The 25,429-nt window shown below is 36.8% G+C and overlaps 1 protein-coding gene across 1 annotated transcript in view; it reads right to left on the bottom strand.

The window, feature by feature from the left end:
• Positions 1–25,429, bottom strand: part of FAM83B (family with sequence similarity 83, member B) — a 39,754-nt gene that overhangs the window by 3,113 nt on the left and 11,212 nt on the right. The window contains exons 2-3 of the mRNA XM_010140651.1: positions 9,127–9,291; positions 1,219–1,343 (exon numbers count right to left, since the gene is read on the bottom strand). Coding sequence (XP_010138953.1) covers positions 1,219–1,343; positions 9,127–9,291 — 290 coding nt within the window. The remainder of the gene's footprint in view (positions 1–1,218; positions 1,344–9,126; positions 9,292–25,429) is intronic.

Here is a 25,429-nt window from a genome sequence, read left to right as displayed (position 1 = left end):
TTTAATTGTTTTACTAGTTTTGTATTTTTCAGGAAACAACACTATGCTGAGATTAAATGAAAACATGCTGTATAAGCTTTTTCTATTACTTTTCACAATTAAGAATAATATATTTTGTAGTATTTGGAAAAACCCCTAGACTCTAAATCGAGTTCAGAGAGCAAGAACTGAGAAAGACTTGCCTTTACTGTTATAAATCACTAGATTCTTCTACAAACCAGGCTTATTTTCTACAGAAATTATCGATTCCAGTCCCTGTGGTGCTAGGTCTTAAAGCAGTGTTATTTTTCAAAGTGAAATGAAAAAAACTATCACATTCTCACAGACTCTAACACTGCGTGCAGATGTCAAAGCAGACAGACTCTCCCTGGACTCCCTTCACTGATTCATCTATGAACTTGTCACTTACCTCACTACCATTTATATACATCAGTCTGAATTTGGGTCTCAGAGGAAATAAAAAGCCAGACTTTTCAAAAGCTTAGAGTGTGCAAACCTATGAAAGTCAGTGCCTGTGGATCTGGCACCCAGGCACTAAGCTGGTAGACACTAATTCAGCAAGCCAAAGGAGAGGAGTGTAGCATGAAAAGAAGGAAAATACTTAATTATGTGTGAGATAAAACTGCCCCTGCTTTAACTTAGTTTGTTTCCAGCTCTGCAAAGCTGTAAGTTATTTCACCCTATGTTTTGCACACATACACTGGAAATAAAATGGAAAGTAGAATAAAGAAACTTAGCAAAGTATAAAAAGAGGCTATGTCAGCTTAACTCGGGCAGTTCTGAATTTGACCATGATACACTACAGAGTATGTAGTCCATAATGTCAGGTCTATAATGTTAGAATGTTATTAGAAGAAGGAGGAACTGTCCACGACAGCTGATGAAATAATTTTGGCAGCATTTTCTGGAGTGAATGTTTAACAAGAATAATTCAAACAATACACAATAAATCAAATCTCTATTCAGCAAGTCTCCAGCTGTAGCAAAAACTATATCCTGTATTTATTATTTGTGAAAAATTAGCAGAGGATCTCAAAATTTGGCTCTGTGTTAGGCTAGTTAGCACTATGATAACTTGTTAAATTACAGAAAAGATAATAAAATTTGCCCATGGAGTTCCCTGGAAGAATTTTCAGAAATAGAAAAAAACTCAAATTTGCAATAGGAGAGGTACTAAGGTGAGACATTTTCTACAGAAACCTCAGTGACAGATCTTACCTGTAAGTACCATATATGACTTTCTTCAAGTCAACAAGTATAAATTTTTGTTCCATTTTTCCATGGAATTTTGCTCCTGTTTTAGAATAGTAATCTTGGCCTTTTACTGTCCGCACCCTCATGTTCTGAAAAAGACAATTGAAATAATTTAGTTGGTATACTATATTCCATTCTTAGCATCCAGGGGGTTAAAAGTCAGAGGTACAGTAGGAGAAGAGTTATATTACTGCATATTAATAAACTCTGCAGGAAAGTAAACTATGATCAAACTTGTCCCGTAGGGACAAGTTATTGTTTTGTACTCAAGACTGACGTGATTCCCTAGACCACAGAAAAGAAATTCTGCTTTTTCATAGGCACCACTCTGAGAAATGAGGTACTGGCACAAGAAGTCTTCTACAAGAGAAAGAGGTTTTGTTCTTTAAAAAGAAAAAATATTTTCATCATCTGATGTACAATAATTAGAAGATTTCCAAGCATCTCAGCTAATCAGAGACAACATCTGAAGAGCCAGGATCACTTTTCTTTTAGGCTGAACAAGGCTGCTCTATCTACAAACACAGATACCTCAATGTGTGATGATCCATTGAATGATGCTACCTGGCACCAGAATCCCTTGCAGTTTTACCACCAGCAGGATCTCTCAATAAGCTTTGCACCATGGGATTAATCACATTTCTAAATTCAGAGATGCTATCACAATATACATAGGTAACACAAGCTCTAAGCAGCAGTTAAGTTTGAATTCTGTTAAGAAGCTTTATGTTTTCCTCGTGCAAATTCAGTAAATTTCACTTGGGAAATTTTCCAAGTTGGATCTCAGTAATATGGTCAACTTTTCTCTCAGACTGTGGATGAAATCAATTCAGCTAAGCCAGTGTCTTTTTTTTTTTCCTTCTCTACTGTCACTTAGGGTTTTTTGAGCTTCTAAAAAAAAAAAAAAAAAATCAAGAGAAATGTCACAACACCTTCCAGACTGTACTAACAACAATTTCCAAAGAGTTCTTACATGGATGTAGGAAAAAAAAATTAAAGCATTTATCAGAAACTGTTAAATAAAGACACTTATTTATAGAAAAACTAAAAATTATATTCAATGCAACCTGAATAATCAATCTCAATTCAATCTAACCTACAGCATCTACCTCGTGACTGTGAGATACAAAATGCTTCACAAGGCATAGAAATAGTTTGGAATACAGCTATGAATGATCACAACATTTACTACAGTTTCTATCCGTGCAAGTTTTGTTCTAAGAACACTGATTCGTGGTAATTTACAAGTATTCCAGTGGGAGTGAAAACTGGTTTCACAGTAAGAAAACAGAATCCGTATGACTATTACACAGACTGTATATATGGAAACAGAGGAATATAAGACTTGTGAACACAGAGGAATGTCTTGCTTCATGGGACTGCTGCAAGGACAGGTTGAAAATCACAGCAGACATGTGCTCCGTAAAGGCCAGGTACAGATGGATTAGGGCTGCTCATGAAGCAAAATGGATTAAGACTACGTACAGGGTAAATTCAGTAAAATTGGGGATAAAAAGGGAAGGGAAGGGAAGGGAAGGGAAGGGAAGGGAAGGGAAGGGAAGGGAAGGGAAGGGAAGGGAAGGGAAGATTTCACTTTGCAGTTGGAAGGAACCTACAGCGATCACCTGGTCCAACTGCCTGACCAATGGCTGACCAAAAGTTAAAACATGTTATTAAGGGCGTTGTCCAAATGCCTTTTAAACACTGACAGGCTTGGGACATTAACCACCTTTCTAGGAAGCCTGTTTCAGTGTCTGATCACCCTTTTGGTAATGAAATGCTTCCTCATGTCCAGTCTAAACCTCCTATGATGCAGCTTTGAACCACTACCACGTGTTCTACCACTGGACACCAGGTAGATCAGCACTTCCCTCTCCACTTGCCCTCCTCAGGAAGCTGTAGAGATATTTAAACTTAACAAAAGTATTTAAGATTCAAGTCTATAAATTATGACTTGGTTTGCAATACAGTGACTCAAACCTTTATCGTCTATGGAAGCACTTAACACAGTTGCCTAAAACATATGAAGTTCTAATAAATAGAGCTTGTAGCAGTTATAAAAGAAGGATAAAGTTCATTAGACTGTAGCAGACACTGCAATTTTCAAACAGAAAATTCAAAGAAGTTAGGAGAAATGAAAGCACATTTTCAAATAACACATGCTTTCTTAATCAGTATATATTTCACTGTTGGTATTGTAAATCTTTTATCAAAAGAGAAATCAAATTGAAGAAGCAAGAGTTAAAACCTAAAAGCTGCTGAGTTGGCAGACTATGGTTTAACTCAAGCTATCCAAGTTCCTTAAATTTTATTTATTTATTAGGTGAGTTTTTATTTACCATTTTTGTCAATCTGTGTTTGAACAAAAATGCAACTTGTTTAAAATGTACAAAGACAGCAGTTAAAATTAACTTTTGTTTGTGACCTAATATCTCGTAAATGTGACAGAAACATACAACATAAAAGTTTATCTCAATTAGATAAATTAAAAAGTATTATCTAAAAGTTATGTAAAATTTTAAAAGGTAAAACTTTGAAAAGTGAAAATACAGGTGGATTCTCAGGTCTTATTTTCAGAAACAGTTAAAATTAACAACCCAATCTGCATTACTGAATGGGCGGTTAACGTAATTTTGCATCTCTACCTGCTAATCCCTCTTGACAATACAGCATTGTGTCTTTCAAGTTTTCTGCACTTCAATAAGTTTTCTTATCAATGAAAGCAAATCTTCCCATTTTTCCAGTGTGTTTTTTAGTTGGACTTTGAACAAGCCAATCCTACTGAAGAAAAGTATTCTTTCTACAGCAGCTACTCAAGCTTTAAGTAAAAGTAATTAAATAAAACCCTTTTATGTGGAAGTTAAATAGTGTGGGAAAAGTAATTCCCAAAAAAGAAAAAATACTGAAATTAATCCATTCTAAAGATTATCACAACAGTAAACCCATATTTACTATAAAATAAAATCTCGTGCATTAGTCAGGAAATTTGCATTTACTTCAATGATTGTTTTACCCAATTCCATATTTACCATTTTATATATATAAATTATACTTTTGTCATTATAATTTGAAAAAGGTAACTTGAGAGGCAGGCTTATACATTTTCAAATAACCATAACAAGTAAGGCCGGCCTAAAGATTTAACACATCAAATCTCATTGAGATATGGTCTGATCGGTATTGGACAGGCTATCACTTGGGATTCTAGAACACTGGAGGCACAAGCAAGGCTATTGTCTTGCAAATTACCATGCTATATAAAGAAAAGCTATGAACATAACGTACAAACTTTCAGTTCATAAGTTGAAATTTAACTTCACGTAGGCATATCTATAAAAAGGAATCAAACTTCCATTGCATTGCATTTTTTTTTTTAAAAATCATAGTCACTGCTTCCTCTGTTCTCTTTTTTCTTTTCCCTCTCTTCAGTATTATTCCTCCTGCAGCTTTTCTATCCTGCTTCCTTAATCCTGCACTCTTTCATTGTCTTGGTAGGTCAACCACTAACAGAGGGGAACATGGCATTACAAAGGCATGTGCCAGAGATCATGCTCACCTTTCTTGTGTAACTCTTCCTCCTCAGTTCATGCGGCACCCTTCACCTACTTCAAATGCTCAGGGATGCATAGTTTCAAATTGCCCAAAATACAGACAATATTTGAGGATATATAGTAAAAACGTGTTCCACTTAGGATTAAAAGCAGCAAATATATACATACTGAATTGCAAGCCCCATTTGGTATGAAATGCTGGGCTTCACTTCCTCCTTCATTTCATCCTCAGCTACAGGACAGCCCTGCCAGTCATTGATCATTGCATCACTATGGGTAAAGCAGTAATTCATTTATGAATCCTGAGAGGAAAATCCTGGGCAAACTAGAAACCAACAAACCCACTCACCATGAAGGAACCAAGCTAGACCAAGAGGACACACAAACAAATGTAAGATCAGCCATAGTGAGTCAAAAGTAAAGTCTGTCCAGTCCTGTAACCTGTTTTTGTCAGTGACTGCATATGGAAGAATACATTAACCAAAGAGTTGATGTTTTTGGATGTTTTTGAAGCCAGATCAGGATCACTCTCTCCTCCAGAAACAGACTGCAGGACACTCAGGGACATCAAAAAGATCCAGTGGCTGCAATTTAAGGATGGCCATCAGGGCTATCCAGTTAAATGATACCCAATGATGAACCTCTTTTTATGTACAACTGAACCACTATCTTCCCAGAGAGAGCCACATAAGCGGGATTTAAAATTTTGAAGTACAATTCAACATTACACATTTATTTTCATCAGTAAAATCTCTCCAATATACAAGATAAGTACAGTGAATATACTGGTCTCAAACACTTCATTTCAGCATTTTTTTATTTATAGAGACTGTTTTTATCAGTGTTCAGTTACTGCGCCTGTACTTGCTCTCAAGAGTATTCATAAAAAAGAAAATGGACATCTACCTGATACTCAGCCTAACAGTTCTAAAGGAAAAAAAGCCACATTTCTCATATTGTTCATCAGTACTAATATTGTTTATTATCATGGGCTTCTCTTCTTACTAAGATATAATAGTTGCTGTAAAAATGTTAAGTAGTTTCAAGTTCGCTTCTATTCTGACTTTGAATCTGATTCAATGACCTCTGAAGACAAAACCTCATTAACTTCACTGAAGTCTGGCCCTTAGCACAGAAGTTTGCTCACAAATACAACATCACGCAGTGTGTGTCTATTTAATAATCAAATCTGACTTAGACTTGAAAGTACTGGAAAACTTCAGATGATCTTGACAACACTGGTGAGAAATAACAGGCTGCAATGAGGTCTCAAGAGCAGCTCCAACTACACATTTAAGCATGCGTATCTGGGAGTAGACTTCACAAAAGGAAAGTAACATCATTTATTAGTGGTTCTATCTTCCCATTACTACAATTCAATATTGAGAAGTATCAGGTGATAAACAGCTCCCACCAAAGTGCCTTCAGTACCCTCCTGTAGCAAGATGATTCTTCACTATTGCTAGAGAAGTAAAGTATGGAGCCTCTGCCTCATATCAAATAAAACATGAATACCTGCTGAAGAGCTTGGTTGACTTCTTTGGCACTAAACATTGCCTACATTGGTTCTTTGTTTCGAATCCAAAATTAAGTTACTGCACTGAACATTCTGGTGGTTCTGGGGATTGTTGTCTTGATGGTGCATTTGGCAGTGCAAATCTAATCTATAAACCTCAAAAAATGTAGTAATTAGTTTTTTGAAAATTTACCTGAAAAAAAGTCTGACTCTGTAGTGACTCTTCATCTTTCTATGCAAAATAATTGCTGACTGAACAAGTCAGAGCAGTGACAAAGTTCATCAAAAAAAGCTTAGATAGAGAATAGGAAAAAAAAGAGAAACACATTAATTACTGAAGAAAAGTGTCAGGAAACAGATAAATGAAACTGTGGAAACAGAAATGGGAAAATAGAGGTAAAGAATTGTTTATTTGAGTTGAGTTTCGCTGCTGATGTTAAGGTGAACATTAAGTAAAAATCAAACAAGAAGAAATGCTGGAGGAAAGACTCAAAAAGCTCCTAGAAAACCTCTGATTTCATATCCACCTATACAGAATTCACAAATTCATCACTGGATATAGAGTCTATCCATTTTTTCACATATATCTTTCATTTTTTCACATATATAATATATCATTTTTTCACATGTATCTTTCAATAAGGAAAGAAATAATGCCCTGATATGCAGTCAGAGTACAAATGACAAAAACTGTCTCCGCAGACGTTTAATGTAGATTTATGAATGAAATCCTCTTTTTTTTTCCATACAGAAGGCTACTGGAATGTAAATCTGAACTAAAAAAATACAGTTTGCTCATCACTGTGTCTCATTTTTTCCTGATTCAATCCTCTTCTTGCTTTCGCTGACCATAAGGGCTTTCCCTGAAAGCCAAGAGCACAGAAAGTTAAAGATGTTTGGGGTTTTGGGGTTTGGTTTGGTTTTGTTTTTTTTTTTGGTAAACCCTGAGGTGGTGGAAAAAAGGGAAAGGGAGAAAACTTCTCCAAAGTCTTGACTGTTCTTTCATAGTCACCTGCAGCTTCTCTTCATGCCTGACAAAGGCCCAGGAGAATTACTGTGGGAGTATTCTCAGAGCAACACTCACTGGGAGTAGTACTTGGACGAGAAGACCATTAATTTGAATAGCTTTATTACAAGCTAAACTGGAAACCCAGCACACAACAGGAATACTCCTTACCTCTTTTGCATATATTTTTCATTTTCTGATACAACTTAAGTATTCTAAGTAAACCTTCCAGAGTAAAGATGTATTTTACTTCTCCCATCATTAAGAAACAGAAACACAGAGGCCGAGAAGAAAGAGGCCAAGTCCAAACTTCTCCAATCCACACTAATGCACAGAAAATTCACTCTAATGTAGGTATTCTTTCAACCATATATAAATAAATGCCTTTAGGTCTATAAAACCATATAAAAAACCCAACCTTGTATCCACCCAAAAGAAGCTAAGCTTTCGAAACAGCTGTCGATACACATTGCACAAAATTAATTTGAAAATGCGTACCATGGCATTTTTTGAGATATGACTCAAAATTTCTTTCATTTTGTGTGGATAAAACTCATGCCATAAAAAGACATACACCATTTTTGGCAATCTCTGTAGCATAGTTGTCCCAAGTAATCAGCAAATGGTGGTAACTCAAGTTCCAGAGTATGGAAATATTGCAAAATACTGATCTCATGAAGGCAATCATGACCAGTGTTTACAGTCCCACCACACATTTTTCATGTTTTCTTTCCAAAAGTTCCTATAGCTTTGTGTATTAGGCCACCAGAGGGCAATCCCACACACTCATACACAAGAAACAAGCATGGAAAGTGGTGTGGCAATATTTCTAAGGACCTAAGTCAACAGTCCAGAGCAAAATCCGGTATAAAATAAAAGTTTGCTTCAAAAGTCTAACAGAAAGCCTCCTCAGAAATACAGCGCACCTCTATCTGATTTTTAGACTGTGTTCTTAAAATGCATGCTGCTAAGAAGAGCTTTGATAATATTTTTTGCCAGGAGCAAACATAGCCTAACTAATTACAGAAACAAGGAATTGTGAATGGAACTACACAGAAGTTCAGCCAAGGCAGCCCTCAGAGCTTTGCAAATAAACCCTGGCAATGTCCTTGGACCTTCTTCAGTGCTATCAACAGTACAGTAAATATAGAAGTATTTATGAAGCATTAATGTCAGATCGGTGCAGGTCACAGTTTGTATTCTAATCCCTGTTAAATATTAGGGCAGCACAGGACATCTTGTGGAAATGCATAAACGTTAATCGTCTTGTTATTTTTCTTAGAGGATAAAATCACATATTTCATGTATAAAAGTAATACTCTCTAAGACATGATGCAGACAGACATGATAATACAGATTTCAGGAAAACAATAATAAAACAGAATTTAGGCCTTCTAGTAACTTTAAAGAACAAGATCAAAAAACTGAGTATACAATTTATTAATTTATGTAAGCTCTATAACTCCATTTGCAGGCTATTTTAAGAGAAAGCAAAAAGAAGCTAAGTTTTTTCAAGCATGTAGTATTCCTAGATACATTATATTGTAAAATTATTTTATAAATATGAAAAAAATTGTCATTCTATCACTCTCGTTTTGACACACACAGAAAGATTACAATCTTTCTAAAGAGAAAAAGGTCTGTAGAGAAGGTTCTGTTGAGAGCTTACTTATTTATACCTTCCAGTTAATCTGAAAAAGCAGTATTTAATAATCACTTTTTGAATAGTAGTCCCTTTTCATTAAGATGTGGAGGAATGAGTACTGAATGTTCATGGACAGGAACACAGGAAACCTTACCCTGAGCCTCTGAACTTGACAGCCTTGTTTCTCCGTCATTTTCAGAAAGTGACTGAAGTTTGATTCATCAAGTAGGAGATACACTGCAATCCCTCTAGCAGATGCCTCCACAATTTCTCTAAAGATATCCACATCTGTAAACATATCCATAACGATGGCAATGACCTGACAAAAAACAGAAAAGACACAAATTATTGTATTGTACTGTTTATATAAAACTCTTCACTGAAGCTTGCACTGGGCAGCTAACACACAATATGTTTTACACGTCATAAAGTTCTAATATTTCCACATGGTACCACTTAACCTGGAAGGCTTTTCAAAACCACTGGATCTTCTTTTTGAGAAGACAGATGATTGCTTGTGTGACATTTGTAGTGGCTATGTGTAGAGATTGGTTATATGAGGAAAAGGAAATGCAGTGGAAGAGAATGGAAGAGGAAACAGCAATATGAATACAGTGGAAAAAAATTAAACCATCAAAAAGTAATTGCAGTGTGCATAAAAAAAAACTTTGTACAAGAGGTTTATTCGTCTTTCATCATCTCCTCTAAAGCGAATGGCTCAAGAGCTTGAAGGAGTCGATAAGCAGACATTGAAAAGATGGAGGAGATAAGGACTTCACGATCCATACTGATTCAACACTCTTACTGGGATGAAACTTCCTCAGCAGGTGAGAGCTTGATTCAAGAAGATTAGAGTGCTGAAGACCAGCCTCCGATGCCCTTCAGCCTATAGGGATAAAGTAAGTATTTCGGATTGGGAAAACCCACGTCCCTCTAATGATATTTTGGCAATGATGTACTATTGACGTTTTGGGGACAAACTAGTACTGAAGCATTAGAGGGAGAACAGGTATCTGTGTAACTTTTAAAGACAATATTCTTATCCACTAGAGTCTTCATGAAAAGTTCCAATCAGTTGTCTCAGGTGCGAATTCAAACCTAACAAAGCCTTTCACAGTATGAGAGCAAGCTTGATAGTGGGCATGCGTTACCATTTTCTCTAATCTTTAAACTATCTGTACCTCTACCCTTAACGGTGTAATTGTGAAGCTACAATCTCTGATCTTATTCCGGAACTGAAACTTTTACCTCACTTGCAAAATTTGGCAAATCTTGTTACACACACCCAGGTAGAAGTTATGTCTCCAGTCAGTCATCTGAATTCTGAAATACCTTTTTGAATCCTACCTGCTTAAAACTAAGACTCACTTATGTGAAACGTGTACTTAAAACACTAGAAATATTAATGACAACTGACCTACAAAAAACCGAAAGTAAAACAACTACCATTAGGAAAAATAAAAACACTCTTTACAAATCCACCAGACAGAAAGGAACTGAATAGCATGAAATAATTCTATTCTGTCAAAAATCTTCACTAATATGCCCATGCGCTAACTCATTAATTTTACTGACTTTTTGAAAATTAACCTAAATGTAATTTTTAACATTCTTAACAGTACAGATTTAACATATTTAACAAATTTAACAAAGTTAATACAACATTTAACTTTTAACAGTACAAATTTATTTGTCTAAATTTGAAAGTAAGACTGAAAACCAGAAGTTTATCTTAACTCTAAAGACCTCATCACTTTCAGACTGCACCTTCTGCTTGGACTTGTTTCTAAGATATGCGGCGTTAACTGAACATGGCAACCCTATTTATTCGTCTGTCTTGTTTCACTTATGTCTGTGTAGAAATTTGCCAAGACAGATCACGTGTGTTAGGTAAAGAAGAAAGTCTGTTTTCAAACAGTTCTGTATCATTACCTGTGTCCCCCTCTCTCTGAAGTCCCCAGTTTCTTCTTAACCTTTCATTTTCCTCAGCTCTTTTATAAATAGCTGCTCATTACATTCAGGATGTATATAAATTAAGAGAAAAATCCTGAATGGATTCATTAGCGTACATTGACATGAATGCATGAAATATTCAAAATCAACAGTACAGCCTTCAAAAATCATTCTAACATTTTCCTATGGCAGATATCTAAGGTGCTAACTTGTTTGCAGTGTCTGTGGTTGCAACGGCTGTTAAACTGGAAATACACCGAGAAGAAAAAACAAGAATGAGTAATAAAAACTAAAAATCAACACTGACTAGAATGGCAGTATCTATCTTTATTAAGAGGGGAAGAGAGAAATAAATACATAAGCAAGAAGGCCAGTAAGTTGGTGGCATGAGAGGGATGCGTGTGCACTACTGTGCATATATTTCATCATCTGGGAAAGAAGAGGGCAACTCTCTTTGTCTTCACTAGTAATAATGTTCTTAAACCAATTAGCTTAAAATTTTTGAGTTAATGCTGCAAGGCATCAAAGTAGCCTTCCAAGAAAATGAAGGTTTCACTTCCAGAGTTGGAATAGGGATTACATTTTGAAATCCAAAGCTTGTGCAAAGGCACAGTCATGATCTGACAACCAGCTGGACATCCATTTCTGCATTCCCTGGAAACCAAAGATGATACTTGTATGCTCTCATTAGCCTGCTCATTCACTCTTATCAACACTCAGTTAATCTAGTCAGTACAAACATAATTAGGCTCAACTGCTGGAGGAAGAAGAGTGCCAAATTTGAACAATTCATGTTACATATTCATAAATAGTAATTTACAGTGCTAAGGTCACTTCTGTGTACCGATTTCTATAAATCAGACTAGCTGTTTGATCATAAACTACAGATTTTGATCCAGAAAGAGTGGATTCCGTAAATGTCATAGAATATTCTGACTTTTAAATGTATTAAACCTTCTCCTTCCTTTTTTTTGGGCAGGGGTGGGGAGGGTACATTTCCCCTTACATTTGCCTACTTTGCAGCAGAAGGGAGTACTGAGCTTGGGGCAAGAAAAAGCCTATATGATATTCAGGGTCCCAAGTTTTGATTAATTAATGTGTATCTACTTTTCACTAAAGCTCTAACAACAGCTGCAGAATTAGTTACTTGCTGCATCACTTTGGAAGGAAAGATTTCAGTACTGTGTTTTTGCATTTATTTTTGCAATTGCAGAGGTAATTTTCACCCTGAGACTTTCAAGAAGCCACATAAGAGTGAAATCCAGAAAGAAAGAAAAATGGTTAGAATTCAAATTGCAGAAAAGAGGTCAGAAAAATGCCTACTCCATAAATTCTGTTTCTTTGGGGTATAACAACACTATCATGTATCAAGAAAATCCCCCAAGGCAGAATACTGCAGTGTCATACTACCATTTCCTTTCCAAAGCGTACTTCTTTTCCAAACTGTACAAAGGCCATCCAACTATGCAGTAGTTTTCTGCTGAAAGCACCAGAATTCTGAGAGAACTTTCCAAACCTTGAGAACTGATTAGCACCCTGATCAAAAATGACTCTCACCTGGGAATAATCAAGCATTTTACACTTTCAAGAAGGAGAAAAGCTGGCAGAGCAAATACTTGCTGGGCATAGTATTAGGTAACACTGATATAATGCGCAGCAAGAGTGAACTACTGCCACCTGATTCTGCATTAGATAGAAGAGCAAATTTCAGTGAAGTGAAGACAGTGCAGAAAGCAATTTTTATATTCGTCTTCTTCCTCCAAAAATAAATTTAAATAATCTTACGAGTTTTCATCTTATCTACCAACTCTTTTTTTAAAGTGGTGAATCCTTTTCAAGGTTAAGATTTGGTTTCAATGGCATCCTTACAGAAGAAAGTCTGCTGAAGTCAATAAGCACAAAATTACTCATAATAAAGCCAACAGTTTCATCAAATTAAATGAAGGCACCACTAGAGTCATATTCTACTATTCTTACTACTATCTTGACATTAAGACTATATTTTGCAGTAGAAAAGTAGAGCTTCACACATTACTTTAACACTTTAGAAACATTTAAGTATAGGCAGAAAACTGCAATTTTGTTGAATAGCACTATTTTTATGCAAATATTTTAAAATGTATTTTTTCAGTAAGCTGATACATTTTCTTTAATTTGCCCAGTATTGAGTAAAGTAACACTTTAAAACTCGTTTTCTTTAACTGTCAGATCATTTTAATACAAAGGAGGTTTTTTCATTTTTTAGAAGTTTTTAATAATATCCAAGTTCAGGAAATAACTCACTCTTACATAAAATACTAGTGGCAAGATTCATGAAAGATACATACAATCTGAAGGTTAAAATAAACAGCTGTAGCTGAAATACCCTGCAAAATTATGCAGATTCTAGCAAAACAGGAGCTTAAGTACGTGGTAGCATGACCCCACACCGGATATTATAAGACTGTAAATGGAGGCTGTTGCTCAGTTCTATTCATCTGTTGTGTTACAGGGCTCGCCATTGCTTCTAGGAGTTCCTAGCTTGGGCCCATTCACATGCATTATATTTGCTTAAATGGTTCTAACCTTCAGAAGCTAACTCTATTTAAAGGCTTATATAGAAAGAAGTTGTCAATCCCAACTGTACAAATACATCTATCTCTTAACATATCCTGAGCATGTCCAGGGAAGGCCACCAAGCTGCTCAGGACTGGAGCAGAGTGAAGAGTATGTGAAGGAGCTGGGTTTCTTCAGTATGGAGCAAAGGTGGCTTCAGGGAATCTTAGAGCAATGCCTTACAGGGGAGGTATTGAAGAGACGAAGCCAGGTTATTCACAGTGGTAGCAGAACAAGAGGCAATGGTCAAAACGAAACAAGAACATTTCTGACTGCATACAGGGAAAATCCCTTATTCCTACAAAGACAGCCCAACCTTGCTTTAAGACGGAGTTTGGACTGGAGATCTCCTGAGGCCTCTTCCAGTTTACCAAGTCTGCAGTTCAATGATTCAGAGATCTCCACTCCCATCATTATCAAAAGCCAAACAAATAATGCCATGTTTGATAGTAATTATAAACTTTGCTGTGAGGCTTACAGCAAAGAGAGCCTATAAATAAAGAATATTGAGGAGTAAAGGAGATTTTGTGGTTTACTTCTCCCATTTTTGCTAAGAAAAATCAATGGATTTTAATCTTCATAACTCACTTTCAGGACACCAAAATAATCCCTTTTAATGGGTGTGTACCAAAATTAAGACATAGATATAATGAAAGGCCTTTACTGTTAGTGCTCTGTAAATCTACTTAGTGAACCATTGACAGTTTCATTCCCCCAGTATCTTCACTCCTTTCACAAGCACTAATTATAATTCCTTAAGCGATATCTTGCAAAGTGTGTCATTTAACACCTCCTTTGCTAGAAACAGTAAAAAAGAGGAATACTCTTATCCAACTGCTTCTTTAGATCAGGCTTTACTAAAGAAACATCTATCGTTATTATCAATAACCTAGTAGGGAATAACGTTAAAGATCTACCCTAAACTGCAGAAGTATAGATTTCTTGTAGCCAACATGAGGTTTACTTTGTACATGCTACAACAAAAATCCATGTTGCTGTGCAGTGCTCTTGAACGCCACCACCCTTCCTCACCTCAAGACTGAAGAACCACATTTCAGATAGAAATGTTAATTCTATTTTTGTTGACCTTTTCCCTGGTACTCCAGTCAAATTCCTTTTCACAAATTCCTGTTTTGGAGAGGATCTCCTTGTGGCACAGGCTCAGTGCTATCTGAATCTGGCTTTTGTCACAGAGCAGGCAGGACATGATGCAACAGTGCAGAAAAATAAGATACAGTATCGCATACCTTGCTGTTAGCAACAGGAGGCAGTCAGCAAACTGACTGGGTGCGTTTCAGTCACCATAAAAGAATGAGACACAAATTTTGTGATCAATGCATGCAGCCTTCCCACTTGTAAACTATGTAATATGTCCCACAAATTATCGTGCCTTTTTTTTCATTATGTTATGCTGTTTTTCATGGTGAGGGTCTAGATGCAATTTATGCTTGATGCAATTCATAGGAGCAGAATCCTAACACATCTTCTGATATCCGTACTTTATGGTACTGTTGCTAACACCTGGGTGCCTCTAAGATGATAGTTCATTACTTTTGCATTAATTTTCAAAATTAAACATGGCCCTGAAATGCTTTGCAAAACATATCCTTCCACTGCAAAACATACTTTGAAATCATTGTGAGTTGCACCTGAGTATCTCAGGACCCCTTCAGGCTGGCTCAATCACTGAGTTCTCACAACAGCAACTGTAGTACATCAGAAGTCTTGAGATCAAGCACCACAGAGCAGTATAATGGCAGAGCCCTCCACTATAAACACAGCCTAGATACAATAATACAAATAGTCATCAAACATCTGAGTATGATCCATTCTCCTCCAATTACTGTAGCAATGAAAAGGAGCAAACACTCAGATGATTAACACTTAGGCGTCTTCTATGAAGTTATGCCACTACTTGCAGTAGACTATCACCAAAACTGGCTCTCTGAGATCGTATTTAACTTGGGTCTGCATTCAGAGAGCAACAGACCATAACCATACAGTGTACTTTGACATGTTGTTCCATTATTGCATTCTTTAAAAGCAGTTTAATTAACTACAGGGTGAAGTCTGGCACTTCACTGTAACAGGCAGCTGCACTACCTCAGAGAAAGCTCTCCTAACCCTCACTACCCTCTTTTCCTCCTCCTGCTCCCAAGGAACATTTCCACCACCAATTCCGAGGATACACGAAGTGTACAGCTCAGAACTGAATACATCTTCTGTTCCGATCACCAAGCCTCAGTTTATCATGTCACATACCAGCTACAGAACATAAGCATTTTAAGGTGGAATCTAAACTAAGTGTAAATTTAAAAAAAATGAACTTCAACATGTACATTAGCAGTCTTCAATAACCTCAACAACTTCTCCCTGTAAAAAGGATGTCAGACGTGGTTAGTATCAATGAAAATTCCTAAGAAACGAGTCACTGTCCAGAAAACAAAAGGTAAACTAAAATTCTAGAAATGTCCTGTAAAACAATATGGAAAACCAATGCAAAATATTCTCAGAAAATTAGGAACGCAGGCAACCACATACAACACTATATTAATATTTTAACTGTGTTTGCCCACAAGGCAAAGCCTCATCTGTTCTGTCCAAGACATTTTAAGAAAGATGTGTGATAGGGGAACTTTCTAGCTGTCAGTAACAGGGAAAAATGTTCTGCTTCTGGCAGCAAAGAATGATACGGCAGAGAAAACAGCAGCTCTGAAGAAGGATGTGATTTATGAAATATACTGGAAAAATCCATTTTTAACTAGGTACCTCTTCTAATAACTACTTGACAATTCTGCTTTTTGCTCCGTTTGGCAACTTTTGTGCAGCTTACTACATCTCTAAAAAGGCAGATTGGGAGAACAGGATTAGCTTTTCTACAAATGAAACTAAAACCAAAATAAAAGAAAAGTTCTCTGAAGTGCAAATAAGATTGTTTTCCCTGAAAAGTGAATGTACAGCAGCCTTCTGCATTACCTTTTAAAAAGCTCTTGAAGGCTGAGCTAGCAAGTCATACATGTACCATCTCAAAATGCCACCTTCTGTGTTACCTCTTCAAATTCATGCAACTGGGAATTTTACAGGTGAGTATCTTACAAAACATATGGGAGTGAGCTACATTAATTCTATAAATATGATCTGTATCTAGGGTTTGGTAGTTGTTATTCTGGCTGAAGGATTAGTAAGAACTCAGACTGAGCTGACTGAATTACAGGAGACACCACCTCCCTGAGGCTGGCAGACGAGGTGATTAATTCCTTTGGAGCTTTACTTCCACACATGCAGAACTGAGTTTCAGCAAGTCACGGAGATGACAGGGGATTCTTTCTGGTGACTTTCTACGAAGCATTTACAAATCTAACCCTTGGAATAAAGGATCTGCAAAGAAAGAGCTGCTGCCCAGTGACTGGCACACCATAGATATGAAAAGCTTTACCTAAATCTGCAAAGAACTGTCACAGGTGATTTAAGCAACAAGCTTTCACAACATTCAATTTTAACATTCTCCTTTCTGCCTGCAATGCTCCCATCAATAACTAAACTGCTTTTGCATTTAACAAGCAAGCTGTGTTCCGTCACTGCGAACAAAAGTGGGCAGAGATCCTACAGAGAAGCATCTAAGGCAGCACAGAAAATCCTTGGCATGATGAAGGGAACGTGTTTGGCAGTTTACTCTGCCCTTTCTTCTCTTGCCATTGATGCTGTTGCTCTGTTCTCAGTGCCATGTGGGCTGCAGCTGGTTGGGTAGCAGGATTTTAGTATTTGTATTTATCTCTTCAGAATGTTCTTACGCAGTTATTTTGGGAAGCTGCCAAGCTTTTCCTGAGGAAAGCAAACAGAGAGGAAATGCCAGGATTTCAGACAGCCTACAACCCAGCTATACCAGAATGGAAGTTCCTGACAAAAATAAAAGGTAATTCTCTAGCCTCTGGCTTTCTCTATGATGAATTTCAAAGACTTGCTGCTTCAGAAGCAATTTTTTATTTATAAGAGTATTAACAGGTCTAATGTGTGGGTTCTCACTGGATCCCTTAATATTTAGGGAATGTTCAAGCTACTTGAATTAATATTATAATGTTATAGTTTTTATTTGAAATTTGTTCGTAAGTAGAAGTAATCCTTTATTCATGTGTGCATTACTTAGTGACTGCCCAAAAACAAATGATGAGCAACAGTGTGATAAGCCTTAATTTTTTTTTTTTTGAAGTGCCAGTAGTAATTAGAAATAAAGTCTTAATAAATTTTACTTTTTGATCTGCTGTGCAGGATTGAAAAGCTCATACAACAACCTCAGAGACCAGTCTCAGTTTTGAGATTTCAACCAAATAACTGTAGTGCTAGTAAGAGCAGTAGATGCTCCTGGCTAAGGGCCTGGCTACCCGGCCAAGGGAAGTATGAGTTGACCATCACATGGTTACTTGAAACTATGAATGGCTGCCATAAACTGCCAAACACAGATAAGAACACGGGAAAAGGCCACCTCAAACTCAGCAGGGGTGGGTGGGATGGGGTAAGGGGTGTGGAATGCAAAAGGATAACAACATTTTTAAAAGTGTACTAAAATTGTCCATCCAAATTAATGCTGCTTACAAATATTCTTCAGGCCAAGAAAAACCAGACTGCGCACCAACACATCTGATGGCTCTTTCTGATATTTCCTGCAAGAAATCTTGAAATAATTTGTTATTTATCAAAGGCTCAAAATAAATATCTGATATTTTAGCTAATCTGAATAACAATTCTTTAAAAGATACTGTGTTTTGTCCACTTTTAAGAGTACATTTTGGTGGAGTTTCTCTGACTGGGAATGGAATGAAGTTTCAAGTCAGTCTGCTCTCCCACTGCTCCACTCAGTTTCCTCAAGAACCCTGTATAAACACATCGTCAACACCGAACCCCACTTTCTGTCACTTTACATATTTAAAAACACTAGAAAAGGTATATAAACCCACAATATTAATGAACACTTGAAGGTTGTAGACCTTAAACTACACAAACAAGCAAAATCTCTTTAAAGTAGACAACCTTGCTGGCATTTGTTAATTAGACACTTGGAAACAATGAAAGATTCTCTTAGTCAAAAGCAGGTTTTTAGGAACAAGTGACGATTCAGGCTCACCGTTCTAGACTGGGAAGAATAATTTTACTTTTAAGTTTGCTCATGTAAGAGCTATGCATGGTTTGTCATTTCTGAGACCTTAATAAGTAAATACATTTCTGAAATGCAATGGGAAGAGCTGAATATCTCATATTCATATTTTATAAATAAACAACATAAATAAAATATCCTGTGTAGGATATTGAACCCCATAGGGTTCAATGCTGCTGCTAGTATATACATTTTTCAGACAAAAAAATCCCAAGAAAACGTAACTGTATCATTCAATTGTACAATACTGCCTGAAATCCCCTGTTGTTACTTACAAGGATGAATATGTACTACAGGTACATTGAGCACATAAGAAAGGAAACAAAAAAGAAAGGCAGGGACTTAAGACAGAGGTGGAAACAGTGCTTCCATAGCAAACCCTGGGAAAGAATGGAGGTAGATGAAAGTAAGTGTTTCAAAAGCAGGAAACACTTATTTTCTATGTTTCTAAGCACAGGAAGATATTGGTGGATCCAAGCCAGTATACAAACCTGACGGGTTTCAGAGTTGCTTATCATTCAGAAAGATGGACTTTCGAATGCCTACATGCCATATGTTAGCCACAGTCCACAAAGATGGCCTATGAAACATTTTTATTATGCAGAAAAATAAAAACATATAGTTGTGGAGGACTTGTAAGCTATGTACTGGTAAATCTATGAGCCTAGCAGCATTAAGTAACAGAACTTCATTAGATTATTATTTTCTAACATAAAAGACATTACATCCAAGAGAAAACACAACTATTTTGGATGGCAGCGTCCAATTAAGAATATATTCAGTTGCCAGATTACAAATTAGTGGAAGCCTACAGACCAATGACTGTGACTTGATTACACTTAATACTGAGAACGAAGCTCTAATTATATCATTAGTTGTTGGAGGTTAGTTGTTTGAGGTTAGACACTCAAAACTTCTTCCAAAAGGTAGATTTCACAATCCTCAGGAACACTGCTAGTTTACCTCAGAGATAAATGTAGAAGAAAAAGAGGAACAAAACGTTGGAAATCCTTGCAAAAGATATTGTTAGATGTCCACAGAACCCCAACTGAGACTAGAACCAATTCTGGTTGAAAATCTCCCCTAGTTCACAGTCTAGCAAAGGTAATACCAAAGTGGAGAATGTAGTCCTCAAGAGAGGCTCCTGTTAGTCTTTGGAAAGAAGTGGGATAATCTCCTTGTAGAGATTAAGAAAGAAAATTACAGACCCTTGCAATAGAATAATATTTTTTCCAACAACTGCCATTAGAAGACCTGGATAGTTTACACCTAAGATAGGAAGGAATTCCCTGCTCTGCTGTTGGTCATTTTTAATTAAACTTTGGAGTACCAGGGAAATAATGCTTATGCCCAATATTCAAAATACAGCTTGATGACCAAGTTGGTTGCTCAGCTTGACTTCTGAAAGGAAAATCAACATGAGAGTCAATGAATACAGAAATAAAGGCTCATCATATATTTAGGGAAGGGCAAATGGGAAAAAACACTGCTTATTTAATCCTTTTTCAAGATTACAGCTTTTGTCTTCAGCTTCATACGTGTGATTAAGAGCCAGTAACAGACACGTGAGGCATACACACACGTTCAAGAGCTGGTTCAAGAACAGATCTTTAAAGCAGTTGTCCTGCAAAAGCATTCTGATTGCGTGTGATGCTTTTAGCAGCTTGTAGGACTCAATGATACTAAAGATTTTCATATTGCTGTCACAAAAGTGCAAGGAAAACCACGATAATTTACAGCTTATTATGGCCTACTTCTGTTACCCTCCTCCCTCCCTTCTCTCACTGCCTTTCCCTTCCTTCCCTCTTTCCTTCCATTTCTCCTCCCTCCTTTTCCCCTCCTCCTTTACTCCTTTAATTCTTTCTTCCTGTCCTTCCCTTCCTCCCTCCCTCTTTCAAGAACTTCAAACTAAGTTCAATTTGAGATTGGAAAAAAATACTGTTTTGGATACTGAATGTGGGCTTAAAACGGGTTCCTGCGTATTTTATGCAAACTTAAAAATACATCACTTTTTATTGCACCTTTTATGACCTTCTTGTTACGATACTCGCAATAAAACTTTTGCTTCCTGCTACGGATGTTATTTACTTCACTGCCACTAATTTCAAACCCTAAAGATGTACCTAATTCTGGTTTTGGAGCTCAATTCAAGCAGTAGTATGGTTAGGGTAAACCAGAAAAATACAGAATCCAGACTGTTTAAGATCACTGGTTACAGGTCAGTGATGGATCACTATGAAGTCAAAGATCCTCCTGTATAAACAGAAGAGGATGAATAATGAGAAATTTCTTCAGGCTTTAACTCTGACAAATTGTCTGTTCACCTTATATAGATATCTTAAAAATTTATACAGTTCAGCTACATACATAGTAAAATGCATTTAGGAATAAAAAAACCATGCTTGAACAATACCTGTAGTAATATTTGTGTTCCTAAAAAAAAGCAACAGCAATGATGTCAGATCACTATTCTACAATATGTATTACAGTCATAACGTATGCCTGCATACATCTGTGTGGCACATAATCACATCTGAACACCAGGTAAACTACCCAGCCAAATGATTCTAACTATTTTTTTAAACATAGTGCCCCTTGAACAGGAACCTTTCCTGATATTTGGGAGGATTACACCACCTGCTTGCAGAGCAGCTACAATTAATGGTGCAATATGTCACTAACGACTGCATGCTGGCAGGGTGCATTTCAATTTCTCCTATTTTAAAGACAGGTTGTGAAACTAATTAATTAATTATTGTCTACAAATCATGTTGAGATCCTCAGGTGAAATCCATTACCCTGGCAGGCTAGATTATTTATCACAGATTAGATGAAAAAGGAAAAAATAATTGCAGACTAGTCTGAAAGCATCAGCAGAATGTCCTAAAGATAAGAAAAGATTAATCTGCTTAATAAGCAATTATGTGCAGCTCTTCAGGAAGAAAACAAATTCAAATTTTTATGCACATTACCATACGAAGCAAGATGTCTGGAATAATAGGGAAGCAATTAAAAAAACACTGCTCAAATCTCCTGTGAAGCAAACTGAAATGAAGCAGATAAGTAATTCTACAATTCCCATAGAACCCAGTGGAGTGGATAGTAAACTGAAACTAAATAAGGTAAGGTATTAAACAAGATTTAATTCCTGGATCAAGTGCAGCACAAAACAAACCAACAAAAAAAAGAGAGATGAATTGCAAGTTGAAAGAGTTATAATTTCAGAACTAATACTATGCTTTAAAATACTGTGTTTTTAAAAATTATTTCAGTTTCGAAACCCTACAAAAGCATAAGAGAAACATGACAAAGGTTCTCTTTGTCAGGTTCAAAGGTGAATCTGCCACAGACAGCGAGGCATTTGAGAGAGCAGTAAGTCAATGGATAAGAAAGTTTAAAAAAATTAAAATACACATTTCTTTCTGCTAAGATTTTGCTAAACTGATCTTTTGGTCTCTATGTGAGCTGACTTTTGAGTATCTATCTTCTGTTGTCTTGTCAGACAACAACCCATACAGCTTAAGAATGATCTTGGTGACACTTTTATTTTTTGGTACATTCAGTTAGCATTCACAGGAGAAGTATTAATTCATCATTTGCAATTTAATAATGCAATTATGCAAAATCACAGGAAGATCATTGGTCTGTCCAATAAAGTCAGATCAGATAATCATAACGCTCCATATTCAATATCTCCTAGTCCTTCCATTTAAATGTAAAAGCTTATTCAGTGTATTCATAACATCTTCTTAAACCAGAGTCCTAAGTCAGTTCCAGGATGCGTCTGGGGAGGAGCAGCTGCGCTGCAGGACAGAGTTCTGCAATCCAGACTCCATCACCTCAGCCACAAACAGCACTGTCATCCTGTGCTCGTGGTCTGCTCCTCTCATTTTTCTCATCCTCACAAGGATAATGTAAAGCACTCATTCATGAATGAATAAAATGAATAGTTACTGAAGTAAATGAGTTATCAGTGCGCGAGCAACTGAGCCCACTATACTTAATTGAGCTAGTGATGGCAAGTTAATAGGGCTTCATTAAGGTGTAGAAGAGAAATTTGTATCACAAATCTTCCACTGTACATCTTCATATATGTGAGAACATTCCCCTTGCAACAAAATATTCCTCCTGATGTGCACTGCATGCCTGTTCACACGCACCTCCCACCCCCCATTTGGGTGATGATTATCAGAGATCGAACCTGCAAGAAATGCAAAGCTCCTGCTAGGGCAAGGGGTTTTCTTCCAAACCACCACAGCAAGCACCTGGATTTAAGAATGGAGGAAAAAGAAAATCAGTCTCAGGGGCATGTACTACAGCTCTTTGGTAGCTTTCTTTGAGAGTTTCACTGCCTATCCCATGCTGAAAAGTTGTCTACCTCAGGGGCATATATGCAAACGAACATGAGAGGTAGAGAGGGAAGCTCACTTGCTTTGCCATCAAAACCAGAACCTGTCTAATCATAAGGAACAAAAGGCAGAAACATTACTGACCAAATCACTCATGGACTTACATTAAGCCACTTGGAAAATTTGCTCTTGAAAAACGTACCAAGCGTGCTGATAGCTTAATATACTAGTTGACTTGAGTTGCTTGAAATAAGAATGGAGATGAAAACCTGCAATACCTCTGTGGAGGAGAGGTGAACATTTTATTCCAGGAACACTTTGGAAAATAACTGCTTTTTGATGCAAACTTTCAAATAAAGAAAGAGCCTTTCAAATAAACATTTGTTCTTATGAAGTACCTCTCTGATCTCAGGGAGGATGTTCCCTTGAGTAACCTGCCCAAATTCTCCAAATTCATGCCAATGAGGCTCTCCATACCAGATTGCTATGCACCTTGTTCGTGCATACATACCCAGAAACCATTTTTTCTGCAGCACACTCTGTACACGTGCACGTAGAGGATTGCATGCACATGCACACACACTGACTGAAAAAGAAATATTCTAATATTTGCCTCTTTCTTTCAGATAAAAAATCTGAAACCAGCATTCTATTGACAAAAGTGTGGAAAAAACTGCATTCATTTAACATGTAATAACAGGATAGCTTTTATAATTTTTTCTTGCTCCCTTAAAAATATGTATATCTTTCGTTGTTCTTCAGAGTCTTTCCTTGTAATTCTGAACCTGCTCTCAGATGCTGGTCAGAGTGCAGTCTGCACTCACTAGAGAGATGAGGTGCAGGTGTCAGACAGGAATTTTTCAGGAAGTTTATAATTTTTGGTCAAATGTGAACAGTAGCTGGTAATTAAGTGATATTCCAGTCTCCCATCAATCATAAAAAATAGAATATACATAATCTTAATTGACACGGGAACAATTTTTGCAATGTAACAAGAGTCAGGTATGTAACAGGTAAAACTTTCACGACATTTATGTGGGTGACTGAGCATGCGCTGAAATGCAACCTAAATCAGAAACACTGCTTCAAGTGAATGACAAAAAGGACATCTTATTTCTGACAGCTGCATAGAGGAACACTGTGAGAAAAAAGTAACAGCAGAAGACAGACAGATAATGGAGTAGCAAACAACTGTCTGCTTTGTATTTGGATATGACTGTAATATTTCTGTTCGAAAGCTCTAAAGCAAACGATGTCATGGACAAGAACAAACACACAAATATAAAGTTTTAAACCATTAGAAGCACCTAAAAATATGCATTCCACCTTAAGCTCTTCAAACTGTTCACTACCCCTAGTACATGAGTAGTGCAACTACCTATGTCTTCACAAATCACTCTGAGCTAATATTCACATTTATGAATGAGGAGTCTGTGTTCTATAAGGAATTTGAATACAAGTCTTCCAAGTCCTAGACCAATGCTTTTAATCACCAGACTTCTACATTCATCAAAACTAAAAGAATACAAAGAATAACTATAAAAGTGTGTGAATTGCTTAAAAAATGCTTTTTAGCTACTTCTAGAAGATTAGAAGATATCAGCATAGAAATACATTTTTAATAGACTAATGTTCTTCCACATCATCTATGGCATAACTAAAAAAATTAAAACTTACTGAGATCTGCTAATTCTGTTATAAAAGACTCAGAAAAACTACCAGAAAAAAAGCTTTTTGAATTCCTCTTACTTACAATAACACTTAAGTGCATACAGAAAGCTTTCCATATATAAAGCGCAAAGCATTTTATAAATGTGAGAATAACATTGCACCTATTTTTATCTGGGAAAGAGAAAATACATGGTGGATGGGGTGGGGTGTATGTCATGTCACGTCACTGTCCTGTGCAGGGATATATGAGTCAGCCCACTGCTAATTATTAGTTTTGTGACTGGAAACAGTCTAGTCACACTAAGCTGATGGTCTGGGAAGGTGAAAATGACCTGCTACTTGTGCATCTCCTTTGCTACACTTTACTGTGCCATGTGAACAGATCCTCAGAGGCTAACAGCATGTATCTACGGAGATGCTGAGCATCCCAAAGTCCCCCTGAAAGCAATGCCTGCAGCTACGCAGCAGCTGAGCCTCACCTTGCCCAGCATTTAAAATTCTCTGCACCTTCTCTGTTGGCTGACTGTCATGTTGAGTGATGAGATACACAGGCAGAAAGCTCAGGCAGCCTTGGTCTGGGCTTGCAAAATGAGTTCCTTCAAGCAAATTCCATCATTTTGAAAAAAGTAATTGCACAAAAAAAAAATATCTGATCTACTGAGCAATTATGAATTAGTTACCCAGAAGTGCTGCCTATAAGACTAGCACCCAGGAGTTTTAAGGTCAGATTTATTCTTGGT

Source organism: Buceros rhinoceros, unplaced genomic scaffold, assembly GCF_000710305.1.
Source record: "Buceros rhinoceros silvestris isolate BGI_N320 unplaced genomic scaffold, ASM71030v1 scaffold10147, whole genome shotgun sequence".
NCBI lineage: Eukaryota > Metazoa > Chordata > Aves > Bucerotiformes > Bucerotidae > Buceros > Buceros rhinoceros.
This window is presented reverse-complemented; position numbering and strand designations above follow the sequence as displayed.